Raw genomic sequence first — 26,083 nt, 5'->3', positions numbered from 1 at the left:
CTCACTATCCCACTCACCAAAGTGACTCTTCCAAATCTTTGCATCCCTCTTCATTTCATGGCTCCTCTCCCAACACCCTCTCAGCTAAAAACCTTCTCTCATTTTTAGAGAAAAAACTGAGGCTATTCATTTTAAACTCCTTCTCCCCTCCTTAATTCACATCTCTCAAATACCTTCTACCACTATCTCCTTCTTCATTTCTGTCTAACATGGCTCTTTCCGCCATGGCCAACCTCCCCTACATGTACAAGTAATCCCAGTCCATTCCGTCTCTTCCAGCAGACTGTCACCTCTATGACCCCTATTCTCTCATTCATCTTCAATCTTTCCCTGTCAACTGGCTGGTCCCTACAGCCTACAAAAATGCCCATGTCTCCCCAGGCTCAAAAAACTCTCACTTGATCCTTCCATCTCCACTATCATTCCATTATTCTCCTTCCTTTTGTGGATAAATTCTTTGAAAAGGCCATCTACAATAGGTACTTCCACTTTTGCTCTTCTCATTCTCTTCTTAACTCTCTGTAATCTAGGTACTGACCTTACTGAAACTGCTCTCTCCAAAGTTACCAATAACATCATAATTGCCAAATTCAATGGCCTTACCCATCTTACCCTCTCTGCAGCACCTGACACTGTCAAGTACCCTCTTTTCCTTGATACTCATTTCTCTCTGGGTTTTCCAAATACTATTGTCTCCTAGTTCTCCTCATACCTATCACTACTCTTCGGTCTCTTTTGCTAGACCTTCACCCAGATCATATCCACTAACTTTGGTTGTCCCACAGATTTCTATCCTGGGCTCTCTTCTCCCTGTATGCTATTTCACTTGGCGATCTCAGCAACTTCCATGGACTCAATTATCATCTCTATGCTGATGATTCTCAAATCCACCTGTCGAGCCCTAATCTCTCTGCTGAATTCAGTCTCAAATTTCCAACTCCCTACTGGACATCTCGAATTTGATGTCCACTAGATACCTTAAACTCAGTATGTCCAAAACTTAACTAAACATTATCTTTCCCTGACACTCTCCCTTCTTTCAAATTCTTCTATTGCTATCAACAGCACTACCATCCTCTCAGCTTCCCAGACTCAAAATGAGGTGTCATTGACTCCTCATTATCTCTCCAATCCACGCCCCCCCATACGCAATCTGTTGCCAAGACCTACCAATCTCACTTCTGTAACATCCTTGAATAAAACTTTTCTCTCCTCTGATGGTGCCCTCACCATGCAGCAGGCTCTTGTTTACTTATACCTGGACCACTGAAATAGCCTGCCGATTGGTCTTCCTGTTACATCTCTCCCCATCTCAATTCATCCTGCATTTAACCTCCAAAGTGATTTTTCTAAAGCACAGGTCCCAAATGCCAGCCTCTTACTTAAACTCCAGTAGGTCCCTATTATCTCCAGGACCAAATATACAAATCTTCTCTTTGGCATTCAAAGCCCTTCATAACTTACCCCTCCTTTCCCGGCTTCCTACACCTTGTACTCTACCCCCACACATTCTTCAATCAAGCACCACTGACCTCCCTGTTGTTCCTTGGAACACGATACTACATCTCCCAATTCTTCAAATTTTCCGTGGCTGGCCTATATTCCTGCAATACTCTCAACTAGGTGGTAGAGTAGGTAGAGCACTAGGTCTAGAATTAGGAAAACCTGTGTTTATATCAGGCCTCAGACACTTTTCTAGTTGAGTGATCTGGAGCAAGTCACTGAAAACTTTCTCTTTGAGTTTCCTCAACTATAAAATGGGAGTAATAAGAGTACCTACCTCACAGAGTTGTTGGTAAGATCAAATGAGATAACATTTGTAAAGCGCTTAGCACAGTGCCTGGTATGTGGTAGGGTTATATAAATGCTTCTTCCCTTTTACTTCTCTCCCACCTCCCCTCCCTATTCATCTCTGCCTTCTGGCATCCCTGGCTTCCTTCAAGTCCCAGCTAAAATCCTACCTTTTATAGGAAGCTTTTCCCAATCTCTCTTAATTCTGATGTCTTCTCTCTGTTTATTATTTCCCATTTGTCTTGTATTTGGCTTTTTTTGGTACACCATTGTTTACATGCTGCCTCCATTCAATTATGAGTTCCTAGAACTATTTTTTGCCTCTTTTGTATCCCTAGAGCTTAGCACAGTAAATGGCACATAGGAAGCATTTAATAAATGTTTACTGACCTTTCACCTCAATTATTATACCAGCCCTCTAACTGGTCTTTTTGTCTCTCAATGTTCTAATCCATCTTCAGTTCTCACATCACTCCCCAGCTCAAGAAACTCCAGTGGATCCATTCATTGCCTATTTGGCATGTGAAGACTGTCACAATCTGGCTCAAAGCTATCTTCTGTGGCTCATTACATTTTATCTGCTCTAGACAAACTGGATTACTTGCCAATTCCTAGACCTGACTCTCCATCTTCAGCCTCTGTGCCTATGCAAAGGCTGTTCCCCAAGCCTGGAATGCTTTCTCCTCTCACCTTCACTTCTTGGAGCTCCTAGCACCCAACAAAGCTCGCCTCAAGAACCTCCTCATTCAAGAGGCCTTTTCTGATGCTCCTAGCTGTTAAAGCTGGTCCCACAAACTGTTATGTATTTATTTATCTATGAGTATATTATATCCCCCCTCAGTAGAATATAAGCAACTTGTGAGCAGGAACTGCCTCATATTTGTACTTGTATCCTCAGCACCTAGCATACAACCAGGTGTAAGCACCTAATAAATGTCTGATGACTAATAGTCAAATTTTAAAGCTAAAATTATGCTATGAATGATAAACCACAATTCCAAAAGATCAATATTGAAACAACTCTGACAGAGAAGTAGTAGATTCAAAATACAAAACAAGACACATTTTTTAATATGGCCAATGTGGGAATTTGTTTTGCTTGACTCTGGGGATTTGTTCTGGGTTTCTTTCTTTCTTTTTAATGGAGGATGACTGGGAGAGAAAGAAAATAAACACTTGTTAACTGAAAAAGAATTTTAAATTAATAAACAATATACTAGGCTAACATAATTCCAGCATCTCTTTTTACTAGCAACATAGTGTTGCTAATAAAAATTATCTTTTCTAGGCTGGATATTTCAATCTGCAGAATGATATCTCTAAGCTCTCTTTACTCTCAAATCCCTTGTCCTCCGGCCACTCATAAATTGCCAAAACCTACTATCTATTTCCTCTACTCTTTAATCATGTGCTGGTGTACAAAGTTGGGTGAAGTTATGTAACCCTCCTGACTGGGTCCATTATGAAACTGTTATTTAAGTTCAACTGTGTCCCCACAGCAGCAAGGCAATCCTTTTACTCCTCCCTAACAGAATTTCTACTATGCTCTTCATAATGGCTATTCTAAAAAACACCTTTTCTTTTCTCAAGCCTCATACCACCCCGAAACTACCCTCTCAATGGTTCCTCTGTTTCTAAGAAAGAGGCCATTCCCTCTGAGTTTTCTCTTTTCCTTTTCTCTACATCTCAAAACCACTTAATATCTTCTATACTCTCCTTCAATTCCAGTCTCTGATAAAAAGGTAGCCCTCTTCTCACCAAAACTAATTTCTCTACATCAATCAGTCTCCCAATTTCATGCAACTTGAAAGTACAGTAGAGAAGATGGAATGGAAAACACAGACATTTGACGTGGATAGCCCATTTCAGTAGTCAAGGTGAGATGTGATTAAGAGCTTGAACTACTGAAATGGATATCCATACTGATATGGATACTGAGAAGAGATCAGACTGAAAAGATGTTATACAGGTAAAAAAGACAAGACTTGGCAAGTGAATGAATATACAGAGTAAGGGAGAGTGATAAATCAAAGTTAATGCTAAGATTGTGGACCTGGGAGACTTGGAAGGTGATGCTGCCAACACTATAAGTAAGGAAATTGGAGGAAGGGCGAATTTGGAGAGAAAGATAAGGTCTGTTTTGGACATGATGAGGTTGAGGTGCCCATTTGACAGACACTGAGTTGTAAATGTGTATTAGGTAATTAGTGATATTGGGTTAGAACTCAGGAGAAAAACTAGGGCTGAACATATATAGCTCTTGGAGTCATTTGCAAAGAAAAGATAATTAAATTTATGGGAGATGATTAGGTTAACAAATGAGACAATGTTGAGAGAGAAGAGGCCCATGACAGATTTGGGATAGTCTGTATGTACCCTTGTGCCAATCCCCTCCAACAGAATGCCCCCAAGACTATCTTCTGGCTCTAATTTTCAATCTCTCCCTCTCTACTGCTTCCTAAAAACAAAAACAAACAAAAAACCCTATCATCCCCTAAAACTCCATTATCTCCCCTCCCTTTCAAAGCCAAGGGATAGGACTGGACCTGTGGTTTTACTGGCACAGGGAACTCCTAAGTGAGTTCCCCTCTAGCAATGCAGGAAAGCATTTATAACCCTAGAGAACCGCCTTTCTAGGTTAAGAGTGATTTGCACAGGGGGCAGCTAGGTGTCGAAGTGGATAGAGCACTGGCCCTGAAGTCAAAAGGACCTGAGTTCAAATCTGGCCTCAGACCAAATACACTTATTAGCTGTGTGACCCTGGGCAAGTCACTTAACCCCAACTGCCTAAAATAACATTAATTTTTTTTAAAAAAACAGTGATTTGCACAATAGTATGGGTCAGGATTGGAACCTGAACTTGGGTCTTCTGGGCTTTTCACATCACTGCTCTCTCTTGCTTCTCTTCCTTTCTGGATCACTCCTTTCAGACTCTTTGTTGGATTATCCCACCAGATAATAGTGAGTTTATGCTTCCTGTTCTAACCAGGGCCCTTATCTCCTCTCTCCCTACATTTTCTCAGTTGGTGACCTTATCATTTCCCATTACTTTAATTATCACTTCTATGTAGACAATGTCAAGATCTATGAGCCCTAGTTTTAGTTTCTCTGTTAAGCTCTAGTCTCACATCATCAATTGCCTATTAGACATTTACAAGTGAATGTCTAATGGGCATTTAAAACTCAACTTGTCCAATACAGAATTCATTTTCTTTTCCCACAAATTTACCCATCTTCCAAACTTTTCAGTTTATGTCAAGGGTTCTACCATCCATACAACCTACTGGGTTTGCATACTGCATGCCATCCCTGATTCCTTACACTCTTTGACCCCACAAATCTACTCAATTGTTAATTTCTGACACATATCTGATCCGTTCTCTCCACTCATTGAACTCGGGTTCAAGCTTTCAACACTTTTAGCTTAGACTACTGAAATACTCTTATAATCAGTCGACTTGCTTCAAATCTCTTTCCTCTTTAACCCACCCTTTACATAGCAGTCAAAGTGATTTTCCTAAAGCACAGGAATGACCATAGACACTCCTACTCATTATATTTCAGTGACTTGCTATTACTTCTAGGATAAAATACAAACTCCCTGATATCCAAAGCCCTTTAAAACACCTTCCCAACCTATTTTCCAGCCTTATTAACACATTACTCTAGCCAAATGGGCTTTCTTACTGTTTCCTACATATTACACTTAAATTTCCCAATATATCATATTCTACATGAACCTTTTGCTTAACCACTCAACTACTAGTGCCTTCCCCCCAAAATAATCTTGCATCTATTTTATATCTACACACACACACACACACACACACACACACACACACACACACACACTTCCTAAGAGGATGGAAGCTCTTTGAGGTTATGAAGAAACTGCTTCATTTTTGTCTTTGTGTCCTCAGGGTCTGGCAGATGGCAGGAACTTAATGAACACTTGTTGACTGATCAACCAACCACCATTTGTTTCTTTGCTGAGACTGAAACCTCCACAAAATCCAAATAATGTTGTAAATGATTCCTCACCAATACAATGCCTACCACTATATATTTCATTTGTAATCAGTAACAAATAAGTAATAATTTTACTTATAGTCATAAAGTGGAAAGTTTCCCATCCAATTTTCTAGCACTAAATTTTTAATGAAGTTTTTCTTAAAAAAAGTGTCAAAGTAGTACTTGAATAATTCATTTCATTTTCTTTCCTCTACAATTTTTCATCAGATAGTTATCAAATAGCAAAGTTGAATGATCTGAGCCACAAGTCCCTTTTATTTCTTCTGTCCACAATATAGTAATGAGAATGATGAACAATAAAACTGTCAAAATGCAGAAATGGACCTGTATATTCCAAAAACTCAAAATTCACCAGCCCACTAATAATAATGAATTTATTTTTAGAAAGAACGAGTACAAAAGATTTTACATTTATTTTAACTCTAATAATTTTTTTTAATTTTTTCATTAAAACTTGGTTTTATCAAAATATTGTCATTCACATTGAATGGATTCTCCTACCAGAAAGAGGTCAGCTCAGTAATTACTCTGAGATTCTGGGAAGCTGGACTAGAATTCTTCCAATATTTCATCTCCTGCTGAAATGATCACCCTACTACAGAGACTGCTTAAAAAAAAAAATCACACCCTCTAAGTAGAGTCTCCAATTATAAGGAAGTCAAAAGCAAAGCCCAGGAAATATGACTACCTTCAGAGACAAGGAAATTCTTTTAATGTTTCTTGACTGGCAATAGTATCTTCCACAGCAGCATTTCACAAGGGCCCCCCACATCTCTGATTTGTCAATGATAGTTTGATTCTGGAAATATGCTACCTTAAAATGCCTAACTCTAGAAGACTGACACAGCTAGAAACTGAATCAGTGAATATGAGACTGGCCAAGACAATTTCGATAGAGAAATAAAGTTTTTTTAATTCATATATATGGTTACTGTCCTTGACTTAGACCTAAAATTCCTTCCCATTGGGAACCAAATGCTTTCCAAAAAAATCATTTTCAAAAGTATACGCCAAAATCATTACCTCTTCCTTCTCATGCAGCATAATATGCGCTTTGAGACTAGCCACTCTGGAGAATTTCTTGTTACAGACAGGACAGGTAGGATCTTCCCCGTTGTGGGTACATTTATGAAGTGTCAGGTTGAACTCAACATTAAATGAAAGGGGGCACTGGTCACATCGATGTGGCTATTTGGAGAGAAAAGTGAAAAAGCCACTGAAATACAAATATCTTTCACAGATGCTTTGTACATTAAAAGGTTTTAAAATGCTAATAAGCACCATCAATAAAATACAGTACTTTCTACCTGGTAATTTCTAGTATTATTTTCTATAATGGAAATCTAGAAATTCTTCTAAAACGCACATAGCAAAGCCCTTACAGCATTTCCAAAGAGTTAGACCAGCAGCATACAAGTGCAAAAGAAAATTATAAAAATTACTGCACATATACATTATGTTGTGGTCTTCAAAAAACAGAGTAAGAAAACTGCATAAAACAGTAAGGTAGGTTCATCTGTATTTGTGACCAAATTCAGACTATGATATAGAACACTTCAGATGAACCCACAGATTTCAAATATAAAAAAATGTCCAAATCCAAAAAGGATGTTCAACATAGTTTGAAATTTTAGCAGGAAAGAAATAAACAGAGAGAAAACAAATTTCCAACATTCTTCTTGCTAATAAAATTATCAAGCATTTAATTTTGTTGAGAGTCATTTGGGGGGGGGTTTGAATGGAAGAGGGTAACACTGTACATTTATTACAAAGAAGCAAGGCTTTAGTGGTATCACTGCTTTATTCTAGAAATAAAGCCTGGATTGGCCATACCCATATTCCCTGACAAAAAGATCCCTTGTATTTCCCAGGTCTCAGACAGCCCATTAGCCTAGATTTATCTACACATATTGAAAGAAGTAAGCACTGGTCAGTTGTTACTAGTACTTTTTATGTGTCAAGGAATTAATTCCATGGAGATGCTACGGTTGCAATCCATGCAATACATATATAGGGCTTCACAGAGAAGATTTAGAATCTCTACTCAGAAAAATGTAAATTCTCTTCTAAAACATATCCTATAAATATCATCCAGAATACTATCATACTTAAATGCAAGTATAAAATTAATAACAGAAAATATACTCTGTAATGTCAGTAGCTTGTGACAAAACTCCTGAAAAATATGAAACATTTTATAAAGAACTTTAAATACAGAATTCAATTTCTCTCTTTACCCACAGTTAATCCAAATACCTGAATTCAATGGAATGTTTCCATTCTCTTTAAAAACTCACAAACCTACTGATGAGTAAAAAACAATAAATACCACAAATAAAATAAACTATCAAAATAGTGACTTTTCTTTTGGTCAGTAAGATGTGAAATTTTTTATAACCCTTAAGAAATATATAGTCAGAAAGTTCTAATTAATAATGCAATTAAAATCTAATTTGAGGTTTCTCATCTTAATTGGTACCTCCAGTTTCAACGCACACATTCTTGTTCTCCCTTCCAAAAATACATACCTTATCATTTTGCTCGTGATCCCTCATGTGGCGTTGAAACTGTGTCTCTTTTGGAAAAGATAGCAGACAGATATCACATTTATGGAAGTTTGGAACTTGACAGGCATAATTAGTGTTCTCCGCATTCAATGTTAAAACTCCATCTACAAAATTGCACAAGTATAGACAATAAACATTGGTTGTCATTCTCATTACACAAGTATATCTAATTTGGCTACCTGAAAAACTATATTACGGTGATAAATTTGAAAATAATTATTTGAAAGAGTGTGAAGTCAAATTAAGGAAGTTCTTTTCAAACTGTACTAGGGGATGTTTCTATATCACAGACAAGCAATTTATATTAAATAAGTAGGACATTAAAATAATTCTAAAATAATACTTCTAAAGAAATAAGAATTCATTATATTCTTAAAGCTAGCTGGACAAAAAAGGCAGTAAGATAATGGTTCTACCTTAAAGATTCTTTTAATGTAGCTTCCAGCTCACTACATCTCATCATCTAGGTATCTCACATCTCCTCCTTTCCCAAGGTCTTTTCCTTTTCCATCTTACCTGCTCCTTATCAAGAGTTACAGATTCAATACTGACATATAAAGAAAAACTTCTAATATAAATATAAAAATCTTTTATATAGTCCTCTGTGAACTATGAAATAGCAGCTAAATCAGTCATATATCATGTGCCAGGGACTGTGCTAAATACAAAGAAAGGTAAAAGGTAGTCTCTACTCTAAAGGAGCTTACCATCTAACAGATAAATCATCCTACTGAATCAATATTAAGCATCCTCACTTTTCTTTTCTATTTTTTTAATGATGCAATTGGAGTTAAATGACTTGCCCAGAGTCACACAGCTAGTGAGTGTTATGTGTCCAAGGCCACATTTGACCTCAGGTTCACCTGACTACTCCAGGGCCGGTGCTCTATCCATTGCACCACCTAGCTGCCCCATAATCCTTACTTTTCACTACAAGGTGTTGTTCCTTAAAATCTTTATTAAGTTAGTAATCATAAAGTGAGCAATTTTTGCCCACAGAATTGCTATAATTGAAGACTGTGTTCCATGCCACCAAATAAACCATAGAGATGTTAAACAACATGCCATCCAGAAAAGGCAGAATTATACACTTCTTTAGTAATTTAAAATTTTAATTCTTATGCTCTAAATGACCATAAACTTAGTGTAAACACTAAAAGTATACATATAAAAATATATGTAGAACTGTTTTATGCTGTAAATTGGACCTAAAATTAACACGTTAATTATGATAAATATTAAATATTTAATAGTTTACTCTGCCTGCTTTTTTTTAAAAAAATAATTTGGATGGGCAATTTCTCTTTTAAAAGGCTATTCAAAAACGATGTTTCCTTTAAATAAATATACATGTAGCAAATAGGTATTCAAAATTACTTCACTGATCTTTGAGCTATTCTTGAAAAAAGAACCAGAAATTAATTTATATCACTACAAGCTGCTGAAGTCCCATTATCAGTAAATCATAGAATAAGCAAGTAAAAATAAGGGCAATGGACAGGCCAATTGGCAAAGAAAGACGTTTCAGCATATTACCAACGATAACTTGTGCATGACAAATGGCAATCATTATTAAAGGCATACAGGACATAAAGAGATGAATGATAATAGTGAAATAGGTCTGGATTTGGAGAACTCCTTCATAAGAAATGCTGGCTCTGCCACCTGTGTGTCATTGGCAAATCACTCAAATCAGTTTCTGGGCTTCATTTCTTCAACTGTAAAATAAGAGGTCAGGGCTAAATAACCTCCTTCCTGCTCTAAATCTATGGTCAATCAGTTAATCAACAAATGTATTAGCGCTTATGAGGTGCCAAACACTAGTCCTTGTCCTCAAGAAGTTTTTATATTCTATCAGGAGAAATAGCAGGTACATATAAAAGCAGATACAAAATAAACACAAGGTGATTTAGGGGAAGATACTAGTAGCTTGGAAGATCAGGAACAGTTTAATGTTAAACTGTGCTTTGGGAAAAAAACTAATTCTAAGAGGTTGAAATGAGAAAGGAGTGCATTCCAGGGATTGAGAATAAAGTTCAGAAACTGAAGACAGATTATTATAGTGGTTATATCCTTCAAGTTTTGATCAGTAAAATGAAATGTAAAGTATTTGAAGGGCTATCAAGTGGAAAAGGGAATCGTTATTCTTCTGGATCCCAGAGAATAAGGTATAATAATTTAAAGGTACAGATTTTAGTTTGATATAAAGGAAAACTTCCTAAGAATTACAGCAATCCAAAAATGAAATGGGCTGCCTTAGGAATAGATTCCCCCACCATTCAACTTTCCAAAAGAAAGCAGATGACCCTGTATTAAGTATGCTGTAGAAGGTATTCTTTTTCTGGCGTAGTGGAATTGGACAGTCTCTGAAACCTTCAATTCCAAGATTCTTTTATATTTGAATTTTTTCTATTATTTTGTAATTATTCTATTTGAATTTGAAATTATTCTATTTGGAATTTGAAATTATTTTAAATTATTCTACTAAGGAAAAGACTGTAATAAATGTCCAAGATGTCCACTGAATATAGGTAATAACCCTAAAATAAGATCTATTTAAAAGGCAATCTATATGGACATATATATACACACATGTATTGTGTGTGTACAAAGAAAGAGACTGTGGGAAAAAAAGAAAAAAGAAAAAAAAGAGACTGTGATTTCAATGGTATAAAGACCTGGTGAGCAAACTCCCTCAAGCAATGCAGACTGGCACCTTCTTGGCAATTTCTAGTTTTCTAATTTCTAGCTCTGCCTAGAGCACTGAGAGGTACTTGTCCAGGGTCAATAATCAGTATGTGTCAGAAGCAGAACTTGAACCCAGTTCTGCCTGGCTTCAGTACGGGCTCTCTAACCCCTATAGAGCACCCATCTTTCACACACACACACACACACACACACACACACACACACACACACACTCCATACACAATTAACCAAATACTAAGCAGTTGGGTGGCAGAGTATACAGAGTTATTTACATAGATTTGGAGTCCGGAAGATATGAGTTTGAATTTGGGGTCAGCCACTTACTAGCTGTGTAACCCTGGGCAAGTCACTTAATCTCTCTCAATCTGCTTCCCTATTTGCAAAATTGTCCACTTACCTCAAAGGATTGTTGTGAGGATCAAATGATATTACATGTAAAGTACTTTGCAAATCTTAAAGCACTACATAAGAATACTGTTACTATTATTATTTTTTTTTATTTTTAGAATATTCAAAAGGCTCTTTAATCAGGTCAATTTGATTGTTTACTCCAACAGTGTGCACTGTAACATATCCTTGACTATTCAACCTGTGTGTTTCTTATCCATAGCCACTGGCTTACCTTGCTTTCAGAATATACCCATCTTCCTAACCATACATTTCTTTGATGACATCTTTAAAATCTATTCTTTGAAGTTCCTCCTAGATCATATTTTAGAGCCTGCTCATACCTACCAAGCTCATATCTCGACTTCCCTGTGTATGATATGTTTTTCATATTCTCATCCCATCTCTTGCCATAGGGCAACACTTGTAGTATGCTGGCATTTAAAAAGATGGGCTTTTAGTTCCAAGGTAAGCTTGAGATCATTAAAGGTATTTTCTAATTTCCCAAAGGCAACAGTCTGTTCTCTCCTCTTGTTCAATTCTGAGCCCAGTTAACTCTGAGATAGATATAGATATTGATAGGGATATAGAAAAGCTCTTGGTAAGAACTTCTCCATTGTGTATATATTTATAAACTTACTTTTGGGTGGGGGGCAATGGGGGTTAAATGACTTGCCCAGGGTCGCACAGTTAGTATTATGTGTCTGAGGCCACATTTGAACTCAGGTCCTCCTGAATCCAGGGCCAGTGCTCTATTCACTGTGCCACCTAGCTGCCCCCATTTATAAACTTTCAGGGTGAACTCAACATTAAATCAGAGAGGGCACTAGTCACATTAATCTAAATTCATGTCACAATCTGGACAATAGACAAGTTTCATTCATTTGGTCTTTCCTTCATGGATATTTATCCCACACTCTTTTTTTATAAATTTCTTCCAGAAGCAAGCTTGGCAACGTTCCAAAGCTAAATGCAATCACTACAATGTCACAGAAAAATGGAAGCATCTAGAAAACGTCACCATATAAAGAGAAAATCTCTTCAACTCTATACGGGATTTCTTTTATTTGGCAAGCACATATATCTAACTGTTTTATGCCATGCCTGATATTTGGATTCAGAGGGTCACTGAACAAGGTCATTTATATTGTTGTATCTTTCAAGGAACCTTTGAATATTTCTAATGTATGGATGGGAGATACTTGTTGAAAGAGAATCTTACAGTAGAATTTTGCTCTACTGAACTTAATGCTTTTTCATATTCTACAAATACCAAACACAGAATGATCCTGTATTCTTTACACCTTTTAGTCAAACATAAAATAGTAAGGATATGGTCTGCTATTGAACATCATGTATGAAAGGCTGTTTCCTACTAATACTCTCATCAAGGATGCTCCAAAAAAAAATTTTGTATAGATGAGGAAGTGGGAAGTTGGAATACAGAACACTAATTGTTGATGTTTTCTAGGACTGAGGGAAAAGAGGAGTGTTAACAAGGTCTGTCTGATATTTTAACTATACTTCTGGTATTTCTCCCTACCTTCCCCTTGAGTATTGATCTCTATTTTGTAAGCTTTAGCATAGACCTTACCTTCCGTATAATTTAGTGCACTTTGATTGCTTTTCCTGTCTTCATATTCTCTACTGACATTTCTAGTTCCTCTACAGAGTCCAAATATAGTGGTTCTACTGTCCTTGATGTTTAAAAGTTTTGTATAACTTGGAAGACCTTTTCCATTTTTCTTCTGTTTGCTGACTTCCATCTTTACCTTTATATGCCTCTGGAATGATTTTGTTTAGTTAGGTCTCTTTATACAACTTTTAAATTGGTTTTTATCAATCACTGCTTCATTTTATTTTGAGATAATGTGGCTCATAATTAACCATCATTCTCAGAATGATGTTACAAATAATTCACATTGTATGCCTCTATTGTCTTTGGACACAAATTGTTTTCTACTTGGCAAGTAAATCTATGTGGAATAATGGTTAAATAGCTGGACTCAGAGCCAGGAAGATCTGGGTTCATGCCCTGCCTCTGACTTATACTAGTTGTGTGAACCTGGGCAAGCCACTTAACCATGCTCCAGACAACTGTATAAGTTCTGAAAAAGTTTTGATCTGCATTCATAGAGGAAGCTCCTCACTAATAGCTTCCAATATCAAGGAAATCACAGGTCCAATCTCGCTCTCTACTGCTAAGTAAGAAGGGTGGTTTACTAAAGTACTTTCTGGGCTTTTCTAATCTTTTTACTGTGGCAACTCATTTATGATGGTTAAATTTCTATATGAATTATAATTCATGACAATTTCATTTCCACTGTCCATTTTTCCATTCCTTATTATCTATTTACTTTCAATTTGTGTTAGAATCTAAATTTAAATGGTTCAGAATTGAGTTGTTTCAACCACATGACAATTTCCCCCCACTGTCATCATTATCATCATCATCTTAATCATCATCATTATTACTTCTAGTGTTCTACTATTGCTGATCTTTGCTCTGAAAAGCCAGTGGTCTGCGTACACAGAGAGTAGATTCAGGGATAACTCCAATATCAACTAGTCTTTTCCTGCCAATCTCCCCTCTAATTGGAGGGTTGAAGGGTGGATTACAATACTCTTTCCAATGCCTTCCTTTATAGAGGTCAGAACTGGACTCTTCCACTAACTTCACTCTGTATCCACTACCCTGGCCTGGTTTCAACTCTACCCAACAAGACGCCCTTGAGTGGGGTACCCTGGTCTCCCTCCCCTGTTTCCTGACTCCTTTCGTGTGTTTCCATGAAGTCAGGTTTGTCTTTCATTTTATTAACAATGTCCCCATTGCTTAGCAGAGTGCCTGGCAAATAGTTGGGTGCTGGGGATTTGGTGCTTATTATGCCATGTCCAGTGCCTTCCAATTCTTTTCTCAAAGCATTCATGAAGTAAAGTCATGAGGCTGCATAATTTAAAATTCTTTAACTTTTCTTATGCTTCTGGGAGGAATGATTTCCCACATATCATCATTCTCACTTTTTCCTAACTTTTTCTTAAAGTAACAAAGTTTTCAGCATGTATGCTTATTTAATATGGAGAATTTTATCAAATTCTTCATTCTTAGCAACCAGTATTTGTGCAGAAATTGCAATGATTTTTACAGTGAGAATTTTGTAAATATAATTATCACAAATACTTCAACATGAGAATTGATCAGATAAATATTTATCTCTAGGCATATGATAAAACTGCCAAAGCCTTCTTTGCCTCTCAAATGAATAACTACAAGCTATCCATTCGTTCAGCTACTACTTCCTTCTTTATTCTGATTTGATTTATTGTGATAACATCAAGACAGATACGACTCAGCTTTTCTGGCAGTACAACTACTCACTGGTCACTAGAGAAGGCTGTCTCATTTTAGAGTACCAACAGGCAAATTAAAGTTGATTAGATGGTCTATCATAAGATGGTTTAAGATGGTCTATCTTTTTCAAAAACTATGATTCTTAGCAGCCCCTGCCTCCTTTTTGACCACTTTATCATTACCCTCTCAGCAAAAGTAAAAATTTACACATGATGGAGGGCAATTTTGAATCTTTATTTTGTGGATGGCCAGAGCTAAAGAATTCATCACTAAGTAGCCAACCTACTGGTGATGAGCCTCTCCATACTAAGTAAGGATATTCAAAGCATTTCTAGCATAGCAGGACCTGCCAGAACGTATACTACACTGGCATAACCTTTAGGAATCCCAGGAACACTTCCATACTATGATGAGCACTTTGTGGAATCACACAAAGTTAAATTTAAGGGGGAAAAAAAACACAGTCCTAATTGGAAGAACTTATTTTTCTAAAGTAAGTAAACATGTCAAGCATAAACAAGGCATCATATCAAAGTAATCTATAATAACAGCTAGCATTTACAGAGAGCTTTAAGGTTTGCAAAGCACTGTATAGGTTATCTCATGTGAAAAGTTGGATTTTAAAATATGAAAGTTTTTTTAAAACCCAAGATATTTAAATTTATGCTAAGACACAGGGTACTGACTTTACATGATAATGAAGAGAACTTTCTGCCACCTCATCATACATAAAATCTAGCAGAAATTATAAAACTCTAAGTCTGGTTTTATTTCAAACCTATAATGGTAGAAACCCTGCCACATTCCACAACACATAAAGGCTACTATTATATCTGGCTGTGATTTTATCACCTTCTTACTTAAAAGTCTGCAATAACTCCCTACTGCTTCAAGAATAAAATACAAATTCCACAACCTAACATAAGGCCCTTCACAATCTGGCTCCCATATACATTTCCAGTTATACTACTACTTCTTCACTTACATCCCTCTCCCCCCCAGTCAAACTTGCCTGTTAGCAGTTTCCCAAACAAAAGATTCCCTCACACCAAGTCTTTTCACAAGTCTAGAACAGTTTTTCCCCACTTCCACCTTTCAGATCCCAACATTCCTTCAAAGAATAGCCAAGTTACAATATTTATGATAATTACATGTTGAAATATTTGTGATAATTATACTAACAAAATTCTCACAAATGAAAATAACTGCAACTTACATTCATCGCTAAGAATGAAGAATTTTATAAAATTCCCCAAATTAAATCAGCAATACCCTAAGTGCCAAAAATTTGATGACTTAAAGAAAAAGTTAGGAAAAAACGAGAATAGTGAGAAATACATGGAAAAGCATTTCTCTTTTTTTATCATCTTGAGACTGATTAAGTAAATTCATGAGTCAGCAGTCAAAGATGGTTATGTGCTTACAAAAAAAACAACACACACACACACACACACACACACACACACACACACACACAAAAGCCAAACAAGCAAAAGAACTTGATTTTTTTAACCCAATGTGCTAGAGTAAACTTGACAGTCCCAATCTAGACATGTTATCTCTATTGTCCTCTTCCATTATTCCCTGGAGCTTTCTCCCTCAAGGCCACTTAAAGCAATGGTCCTCATCCAACTCTCATCTCTTCTTGTTTAAATCCTTGAATCCCTTATTGGACCACCCATTAAATTCCTGTTTCCTCTTCTATAGGAAGATTAATTCTCTGGAGGCTCATTTGCAGAGAAAACAGCCAGTTCTTGAGTTCAATAAACATTCACACTTTAACAGCTCTACTTACATCTCCAGGCTACCTCTTGATGACTCATCAAGCAGATTTCTTCCTGTACTCCCCACTCTCACTCCTCTCAAAAAAAAAAGACATTTCTGAATGAATGACCAATGATCTAGAAGTGGTACTGGCCTCCACACGTGCTTAAGAACATCCTCACTCTACTTGTCTGCAATATTCAGTGCTCTTCTTCAGGATACTAAAAACTACACATTATATTTAACAGTCACATTTCTTCCATAGACTGAGGTTGTCAATTTTTTTAGAATTTAAGACAAGAGGATCCTACCTCTGAACTTTAAAACACACCATTATTTTCTGAATATATATACCTATATGTGTGTGTTTCTATGTTATTTGAATTAGCATTTAAATAACTTTTGTTTTAGAAAAGAGAGGTTTATGTATCTTCTAAGGTATTCTGAGCATTTTAAAATATAAAGAGATATTCATTAATCCATGTATAGCATTCTTTTCTTCAAGAAGTAAATTTATTTTGGGACACAGAAATCTCAATAAAATTGTCAAACAGCTTAAAGAATCCAAAAAAGCAACAGTTCACATAATCACTTCAATTATTCAGAAAATTATTTGGGACTATCACAAAATAATTCCTGTTTTACTGTTAGTCAAAACTCTTTGCTGTTATCAAGCATAGGGTATGGGGGTGGGGAAGAATTATAGTGAGGTTGTAATCATTTAAGGGGGAAAAAAATGTCTTTTTTTGGGATGAGTGAAGAGTGGGGAAAGCATTTCTAAGGCCTATTTCCTTAAGTAAGGCCTTTCCTGTTCTCCACCTACTGTTAATCATGTGTTACTACTTTCTATCTCTTGAAATTTCTATTTTTCTATATATACTTTATATTCACTTGTATGTGTAAATGTTTGTACCACCATAATAGTATGTAAAAGCCTCAAGGGAAGAAAAAATCTGGTTTTTACTTTTGTGTTTGTTTGGCATCCAAAACAGCCCCTCCTACCTTTCCAGTCTTCTTCTACCAGGATGGGTAACCTGCGGCCTCAAGACCACCATGCGGCCCTGTAGGTCCTCAGGTGAGGCCCTTTGACTCAATCCAAACTTCACAGAACAAATTTGTTGGATTCAGTCAAAGGGCCATACTTGAGGACCCTAAAAGGCCACATGTGGCCTGGAAGCCACATTGTTTCCCACCCCTGCTCTAGGCAAACCTGTAGATTCTTTCTGCATGCTTCTACCACCTTGGATTTCTTCTCAATTTTTTCAACTGCCCCAAATAATCCTTTTCCCCCCATTTTACCACCCTTAAAATTCTTCTTTCCTCAGGATAAAAGATGTATGCTAACAGACCAAAAGAAAGTTATCAGTTCAAACCCATTTTCTTAAAGTCTGGATGACTTTGGGCAGCAGAGTAGTACAGTGGATGGAGTACCAGGTCTGGAGTCAGGAAGACTCATCTTCCTGAGTTCAAATCTGGCCTCAGATACTTACTACCTGTGTGACCCTAGGCAAGTCATTTGACTCTGCCTCAGTTTCCTCATCTGTAAAATGAGCTAGAGAAGAAAATGGCAACATACTCCAGTATCTTTGCCAAAAAAACCCACATGGGGTCATGAAGAGTTAAACACAAATGAAAAATGACTGAACAACAATGAATGACTTTAAAAGATACCATGTTGCTGTAAGGCAACAGTGTAAACAAAAGGATAAGATCCAAACTGGGATACAGGAATAACTGGAAGGGTTCTCTGAAAAGGTTCAAAGAAAACTGCAGATCTAGGTCCGTCCGGAAGATGGCCAGCCATGGCTTCCTTTCCCTTGATCTGGACTTTCAGAAGGGGGACTGGGGAGAGCAAAAGCAAGCTGCCGAGACTGAGAAGTCCCTAGATGGATCCCTACTACCATTCATACGCAACAACATTTTGAAGTGATATGTATTATGCTTTCCAAATTAAAGTAATAGTGTCTACAAACAAGAAGAATTATGTTAAGTGTTAATTTTAATGATTAGAGCAAGAGTTCCTAATCTGAGATACAGGTATTCATCAGAGTTAAAGAAAGTTGTCAGAAAGGATTATTGGGTAAATAACATTATTCTACTGAAGTATTACAAAAGTAGTAATGTTAGTGGAAGGAAGGAAATGTGGATTTGACAGAAATGGTGAGAAGGTAGAGGCAGCGTAAAAAAAGAGTAGGAAAATTACAATACATCTGAGGGAAATACAGTTGACGGAAAAAAAATCTTATTGACCAAAATGAAATCAGTGAGGTTTAGTTACAAAACCCTTTCGATATTAAGCTGGGGGTTGGGGGGAAAGACACACAAACACCCAGCTAACGACAAACCACAATTACCAGAAACTTTAAATCACCTTCCAATCAATGAAGTCACAATATTCTTAATGTACCCTTGGAGAAGCATATCCCATTCTTACTAAAGATTCTCACAAAGCTTTAATTCTGTTTATAATATCATATCTCTGTGAATCAGATTTTCACTGTTCTCCATCAACCAACTTCAAAGGAAGAAACAAACTGGAAGCTAAACATAATATGCAACTTTCTCTTTTAAAAATAATATTGACAATAAAATTGTTGGACAACAAGAAGCAGAATCAAGAGTCTCATTAATTATTTTGAATATGTTCTGATAAACATTTCACAATTTTATGATACTAAAAAAATTATGTACTAAAAGATAATTTCATTTATGGATAATTAGCCTCTTTGCTATTTACATGCATATGCAAAGTAAACTCTAGAATTTGTTTATTAAACAAATATTTGCCACAATTATATGGCAAAGTTTATTGAAAGTGAAAAGGTACAGGCACTAAAAAAGGTTGGAAACCGCTGAATTAGAGCTATTCAAAACAAGAATGGGCACTCATAGAAGGTATTGGTTCTCTTTCTTCCCTCTCACTCCCCTTAAAGGAAAGACTGGTCACTACTTTTCAGGAATATCGTAAAGGGATTATTATTCAGATCTGTTGGATTAAATAGCCAGAGACCAAATGAGATATGATTTTTTTAAGTATATTTTTCCAGTTTTACATGAGTGTGCCAAAAATATTACATCCGTGATGGAAATTCTGGAACAAGAGACTTTTTAAAGCACTAAACTACTGGTTTCATTTAAAGCCAGTTAGTCCTAAATTCTAAATAGAGTCATAAGATAAGAAAAATAAATTGAGGATGTAAGTACACGCAAAAAGGAAACAAATTATTACTTTTTTAGTAGATGTTGTTGTGATGGTTTACTTAGGGAACCCTAGAAAAGTCAACCAAAAAACTGACTGAAAGAGCTTCAGCAAAGTTTCAAGATAAAAAATAAACCCACAAAAATCATCAGCATTTCCCCATTTTACCAGCAAAACCTAGCAGGAAAAGACAGAAAGAGAAACTTCATTTGAAATTAACTACAGAGTATGTAAATACTTGGGATTCTATGAATACAATTATAAAGCACTATTTGTGGAAATAAATATATACTTAGAAATTAGAGGAGCTCACAGGTAGGTTGATCCTTTATCGCAACAACACAAAATACTCCCTCATCTAATTTACTTATTCAGTGCCATACCAGTAAGATTATTATAGAATTAGAATTAGAGAGCTAGAAAAATAACTGCAAAATTCATCCAGAGGAATAAAAAGGGCAGGAATCTTAAGGGAAATGATTGAAAAAAAAAAGTGGGAGAAGGGGAACTAGTAGTACCAGATTCTCAACTATATGCAAAGGAGCAATCATCAAAACAAGTTGCTACTAGTTAAAAAATAAAGAAGTCAATCTGTAGAACAGATTAGGTACTAACATACAAAAACAAATGCACTTAGTAGTCTAGTGTTCAATAAACCCAAATTCTCCAACTAATGGTGTAAAGCAAGCTGTATTTGACACAAACGACTATGGAAACTAATAATCTATCAGAAATTAGATTTAGATCAACACTCCACACCATATGCCAAGTAGACAGAATATGAAGACATAAAAGGTCTGATTATTAACAAGTCAGAGAAGCAAGGGAAGAAACTCCTGTAGTATCTCTGGACAAGAGAATGGTTTATGACCAAACAAGGAATAGAGAGGATCACATAAGATAAAATGGATAATCATGATTACATAAAATGAAAGGTTTTACACAAACAAAACCAATGCAATTAAAATTAAGAAGGAAAGTTACCTGAAAAAAAAATATCTTTGCAGCAAGTTGCTCTGATAAAGGTTTCATTTCCAACATATATAAGTAATTGAAGGGCAGCTAGGTGGCCTGAAGTCAGGAAGACTTATCTTCCTGAGCTCAAATATGACCTCAGATATTTAACTAACTTAGCTGTGTGACCCTGGGCAAATTACGCAACCCTGTTTACCTCAGTTCCTCATCTGTAAAATGAGCGGAGAAGGAAATGGCAACCACTCCAGTCTTTGCCAAGAAAACCCCAAATGGGGTCAGAAAGAGTCGGATCCAACTGGAGAACAATAAGGAACTGATTCAAATTTATAAGAATAAGAGCCATTCCTCAATTGATAAATGGTCAGAGGATGCAAACAGGCAGTTTTCAAAGAAAGACATCCAAACTATTAACAGCTGAATGCAAAAATTCATCAAATCACTAATAATTAGTAAAATGCAAATTAACACAACTCTGAGGTTCCACCTCATTCCCATCAGGTTGGCAAAGATGAGAAAAATAAAAACGACAAATATTGGAGAGGATGCTGGAAAATAAGCACATTAACACACGATATATGGGATTGTAAAACAGTCCAGCCATACTAGACAGCAATTAGGAACTATGTCCAAAATGTAACTAATTTGTTAATTCCTTTTGACTACTAATGATACCACTATCTATATCCCCAAAACTAGTTTTATTAAAGATATTCTTTCAGTGGTGACAAAGAGCTAGAAACTAAGAGAATGCCTGAACAAATTATAGCATATGAATGTAATAGAATAGTATTGTGTGATAAGAAATGACAAAACAGAGTTTCACAGAAACCTGGGAAAACTTACTTAAGCTGGTGCGAGGTGAACAGAACCAAGAGAGCAATTTTATAAGATACATTGTAGAGACAAACAACTTTGAAAGACATAAGAACTCTTATAAATGCAATGGCCAACTCTTATAAATGCAAATAATCATGGTTCAGCATGAGTTCACTCATGCTGAACCATGCTACCCACCTCCAGATAGAAAGGTGATGAATTAAACACATTTTTGGATATGGTCAACACAGAAATTTGTTTTGCTTGTCTATCCATATTTGTTACAAGTGTTTTATTTTTCTTTTTTTTTCCATTGAGTAAGCTGGGGAAAAGAGAAAATAAATGATTTTTCATTTTAAAAAGTCAAATAAATTACATTAAAAATAACAAAAATAAACTGAGAAAGTTGGACCAAATTAAGAGGTTCTAAACCTGGGGTCCACAGTCTGTGAACCTGAACAGGAAAAAAAAATTCATCTTTCATTTTCATTTCCCTCTAACTTAACTTTAGTATCCCTTTCAATCATGAATGTAGATAAACATTCTGAGAATGGGTCCCTAGGTTTCACCTGACTGCCAAAGAAGACCATGACACACACAAAAAAAACTAAGAACCTCTGGACTCTGAAGTCTCTTCCAGGTCTAAAGTTATAATTCTATGAACCCCTCCTTATCTTCTCATTCTATGTAATTCTTATCCACAGTTTTCCATATATACTCCACACAGGATCCTACCAATATAGCTAAGGCCTCATCTTTCAAAAAACTCTTAGTTAATTTTTGCCATATAATTAGCCCATCTCATTTTCTGGTTGTACATGTTTTTAATGTCTTTTTGGGGGGTCAATTATCATGTGAAATCATATAAAAATCATTTCTGATAAGCAGCTACCACTTTACACCCATCTTCCATTGCCTTTTGAGTTAGATATTAATTTTGATTCTTTACAAACATGGAGTTCCACGCACAACCACCAAAATATTGATGTCAAACAAAAGTTGTTACAGCAGCCAACCTGGAATCCTTCAAAGCACTGTACAATTTCTCCAGTGAAATCCATTCAGATACACTTCTCAGTCTAGAATGCAGTCCATCTATTGCCTGTTCAGCTTATAACATGGGCCCAATGACATACTATAAGGTGTCCAGCTAAGCAGAGGCTTACTCTCAAAAAATTCTCATCAACAGTAATCCACCTACCTCAAACTCCTGTTCTACTCTTGGCCATGCTTGTTGCCCATTTACTATCTGTCCCAGATAAATATAATGATGGGTAAGTTCTATATATCATCCAACTGCATATCATAGTTTGGCCAATAGGCATTCTTCCTATTGAGTTTTGTTGTGTGAATAGTCAGAGTGAAATTTCACAGCAGCCTCCTCACCCTGAAAGGTCACTCTTTCTCTGGACTCCTCATACTATAAGTTAACTCTGAACCTACAACCCATTTCTCCCAGAACTCCTGGAAACTCTGGTCATCTCATCCCAGAAACTCCATTTTAAGGAAAGTAGACATGCCAGCCAAGTCTTCATTCCTCTCCAGACTTAAGCGACTCTTGGGACTTTCTACACCAGCAATGTCAATCTCAAAATTGCATGTTATCTTAGTTTTAAAATGTAATATTATCTAATCTTACTGTATTTTTATTCTGTTAAATATTTTCCAATTAAGGAATGTTATAGGAAGAGGGAAACCATTTGACAGCCCTATGCTATGGCATCCTTCTCACCCTGGAAGGTCACTCTGGTTTTGGAGCCTCCTCGCTCTGGAAGTACCCTCTACCACATAGCCGGTTCCTCTGATTGGCTCCTCTCAGAATTCCATTTTAAAAACATGCCCATTAATATGGAAATGTGCTTTTAAAGACTTCATTGTATAACTGATATCATATTGCTTGCCTTATCAAGGAATGAGGGAGGGATAAGAAGGAGATAATTTGGAACTCAAAATTTTAAAAAATTTAAATGTGATTGGGAAATATTTGACAAAATAAAAATACATTAAAAAAATGCCCAGGTAAACACCTCATCTTCATTATTCTTCAATCTCTACTCTTGACACTCTAGACTTTCTTCACAATGCCATAATTTGAGTACCTTCTTCCTTTCCCCCACCTCCCTTTAAGCCTCCTTTATATATTGTCTTTACCCACAAGAATATATGCTCCTTTAGGTCAGGCACTGTCTTTCTGCTTGTATTTGCATTGCCAGTATTTAGCACAGTACCTGGCACACAGCATTTAATAAATGCTTGTTGACTTATGGATATCATGAAGAAAGTTCAGCAAAATTCCAGGGGCTAACACAATCAGCACAATATCATCTAAAAATAGAAACATCTGAAGTCTTCCCCAAAACAGAGTCCCTCCTCAACTTGGAATCTTCGATAGACTTCTTCCATAACAGTGTCTTCATGCTTTTGGTAAATCTGTATCTTGCCTGTTTTTATTCATCATCATATACTGATAATTAGAAGATCAAACAAAATAAATTCTATTATTCTAACTTTCAAAGTACCCTGTACAATTTTTTACATGAATTTTAAAAGTCAGTGCTTTGTTTTATCTCATTTATGTTAAGTGAGACAATATTTGTAAAGCACTTAGCACTGTGCCTGGCACATAGTGGACACTTAATAAATGCTTATTCCATTATTCCTATTGAATTAAATACTTCCTTATAATCAATACCATACAAAATGTAAATGTTTTCATGTTCTGTCAATATCTTAAAAAAAAGAACCAACAAATTAGAAAACAATCCTACCCACCATAGGCCAATACTTTTAGTCTGTAAAATACAATTTTAATATTCACCTACAAAAGAAATGGATTAACTGCAAATACATTGCCAGGCATCCTTAATAATATAGCAAATATCCAAAACATTACTGTGAAAATGTGAAAAATTAAGGTCTAATGCAAAAAACTGATCAATTTAAAAGACTGAATTATAATTTCTCTATGTTTTGTAGTAATATTTCACAAATAAAAGCATACTGTCCACAAAAAAAAATGCAATTAAGTTATAGTCACTTCTTAAGTTTCCTAGGATTAAGGCCTTTCCAATATAGTTTCAACCTTTCTCCACAATTATTGTGTGCAAAAACAATCCTAAATACCCAAGTTCAAGGATTTTAATTTTAATCTAAAAAAGGAGACAGTGCAATATAATGGGAAATCTGAATTCTAAATGTCATTTACTACCCATGTGACCCTGAATAAGTCACTTACTTTTTAGGTCTCAGTTTTCTCATCTATAAATTGATAGAGCTAGACAAGATGTTCTAAGTTCCCTTCCAACTCTTAAGATTCTATGAAAATTCAATAACGTAAAATCATAAGATAATTCTTTTCTTCCTACCTATACAAATTTGTGATTATATCTCAAGCATCTACTTTTTTATGCACAAGCTCATTTATCTGTTGAGAAATTCTTAATACAAAGATGAGCCAGGTTAGATAGAACATTAGAGTTGAAAAAGACCTCAAAATTTATGTAATCTAATGAGTTCCTGTACCTGAACAAAAACCCTCTTATAACTTGGCCAAAATGAATGAGATGGTTATTTGTTCTTTTCCAAATGCCAGTGATCAACAATACTTTTTGCAATGACACTTCATAAGTACTCTTATTCTACTCTAAATATTACAAAGAAAAGAAAATTAATATTTATCATCATCATCATTTTTTAAGTAACAATGCATTAAGTAACACTGCATAATGAATAGAGAGCCAGCTTGTCATATAGGAAATAAGGAAGTCTTGAGCTTAAGTCCTACCTCTGATACATGCCAGTTGCCTGGCCCTAGAAGTCATTTAACCTCTGATTACATCAGGCAACTCTCTGATGCTAAGGTGCCTACTAGCTCTTGATCTGCACTGGAAGAGGTTTATCAGTAGGTAAGGAAGGAAAAAAAGGAAGAAAAAAGTAAGTAAAGCATTGCTAGCAAACTAATGAAATTACTGAAGTGAATTTTCAATGGTCAACCCTAATGACTAAAGTGTTCTTACACCAAAAAATTGAAACTTTTTTTAAGGCTTCTGATACTGTAGCAATCCTGAATAATCAATTCCTCTTCCTTTAGCATCTATGATACAGCTTTCTCCTTACTTCCTTAACTTTCTGACTCCTCTTTCTCAGTCTCTTTTGCTGGATCCTCATCTATTTCCTGCCTCTAAAACTTTAATCTAAACTCTGTGTCTCTATATTAAGAATGGGCAAACTACAGCCCAAGCCACCAAATCCTGCCACTGCCTGTTTTTGTAAGACAAAGGTTCCAAGAATAGTTTTTACATTTTAAAATAGTTAAGTAGTATTTACAATAAATTGCATTACAATAAAACCATAAACTTGAGGGCCGTGCAAAAGCAGGTTACCATCTGGATTTAAACTGTATCTGCCCACCCCTGTTCCATAACCTCTCTTAGAAGTCTCATCAAAACCCATGAATCATCTCTACATATATGACTCCCAAATCTAAATATCCAG

The 26,083-nt window shown here is 36.0% G+C and overlaps 1 protein-coding gene across 6 annotated transcripts in view; it reads right to left on the bottom strand.

The window, feature by feature from the left end:
* Nucleotides 1-26,083, bottom strand: part of ZNF236 (zinc finger protein 236) — a 221,866-nt gene that overhangs the window by 183,226 nt on the left and 12,557 nt on the right. For 5 of the 6 annotated variants that reach the window (XR_013486249.1, XM_020986931.2, XM_078153550.1 and 2 more), the window contains exons 2-3: nt 8,352-8,494; nt 6,847-7,011 (exon numbers count right to left, since the gene is read on the bottom strand). The exons of the other annotated variant lie outside the window; for it this stretch is intronic. Coding sequence is in view for 4 of the 5 variants with exons in the window: in XM_020986931.2 (XP_020842590.1) it covers nt 6,847-7,011; nt 8,352-8,494 (308 nt within the window). In the remaining variant the exon portion in view is untranslated. The remainder of the gene's footprint in view (nt 1-6,846; nt 7,012-8,351; nt 8,495-26,083) is intronic. 6 annotated transcript variants of the gene reach the window in all.

The sequence above is a fragment of the Phascolarctos cinereus genome, unplaced genomic scaffold, assembly GCF_003287225.1.
Source record: "Phascolarctos cinereus isolate Bilbo 61053 unplaced genomic scaffold, phaCin_HiC Scaffold_4;HRSCAF=312, whole genome shotgun sequence".
NCBI lineage: Eukaryota > Metazoa > Chordata > Mammalia > Diprotodontia > Phascolarctidae > Phascolarctos > Phascolarctos cinereus.
This window is presented reverse-complemented; position numbering and strand designations above follow the sequence as displayed.